This window comes from Penaeus monodon, chromosome 34, assembly GCF_015228065.2.
Source record: "Penaeus monodon isolate SGIC_2016 chromosome 34, NSTDA_Pmon_1, whole genome shotgun sequence".
NCBI classification, from domain to species: Eukaryota; Metazoa; Arthropoda; class Malacostraca; order Decapoda; family Penaeidae; genus Penaeus; species Penaeus monodon.
The window spans coordinates 30,926,514-30,926,735 of NC_051419.1; the positions used below are offsets into that span (position 1 = coordinate 30,926,514).

A 222-nucleotide genomic window follows, 5' to 3' on the forward strand; every position below is an offset into this window, starting at 1 on the left:
CTGATATATATAAACACCATTATAAAAATGTTAAACCAAACCCCCTTTCGCCTTGTTCTTGCCATTTGCAACCTCACCATCAGGCGCTGTTGTTGTTTACGGGGAGAACCTCGGCACGTTTTCTGTGGCCGTCGCTCTGCAGGGGAGACTCAGCGCGTCGCCTGTTCTGCGGTATCTTCTCGAGGCGCCGAGAGGAGAGCTTAGGTCGAGGTATTTGCTGTG

General features: G+C 51.4%; 1 protein-coding gene across 1 annotated transcript in view; it reads left to right on the plus strand.

Moving 5' to 3' along the window:
* The window catches only part of LOC119594883 (heparanase-like), a 6,950-nt gene that overhangs the window by 5,801 nt on the left and 927 nt on the right, over positions 1-222 (plus strand). The window contains exon 5 of the mRNA XM_037943958.1: positions 84-210. Coding sequence (XP_037799886.1) covers positions 84-210 — 127 coding nt within the window. The remainder of the gene's footprint in view (positions 1-83; positions 211-222) is intronic.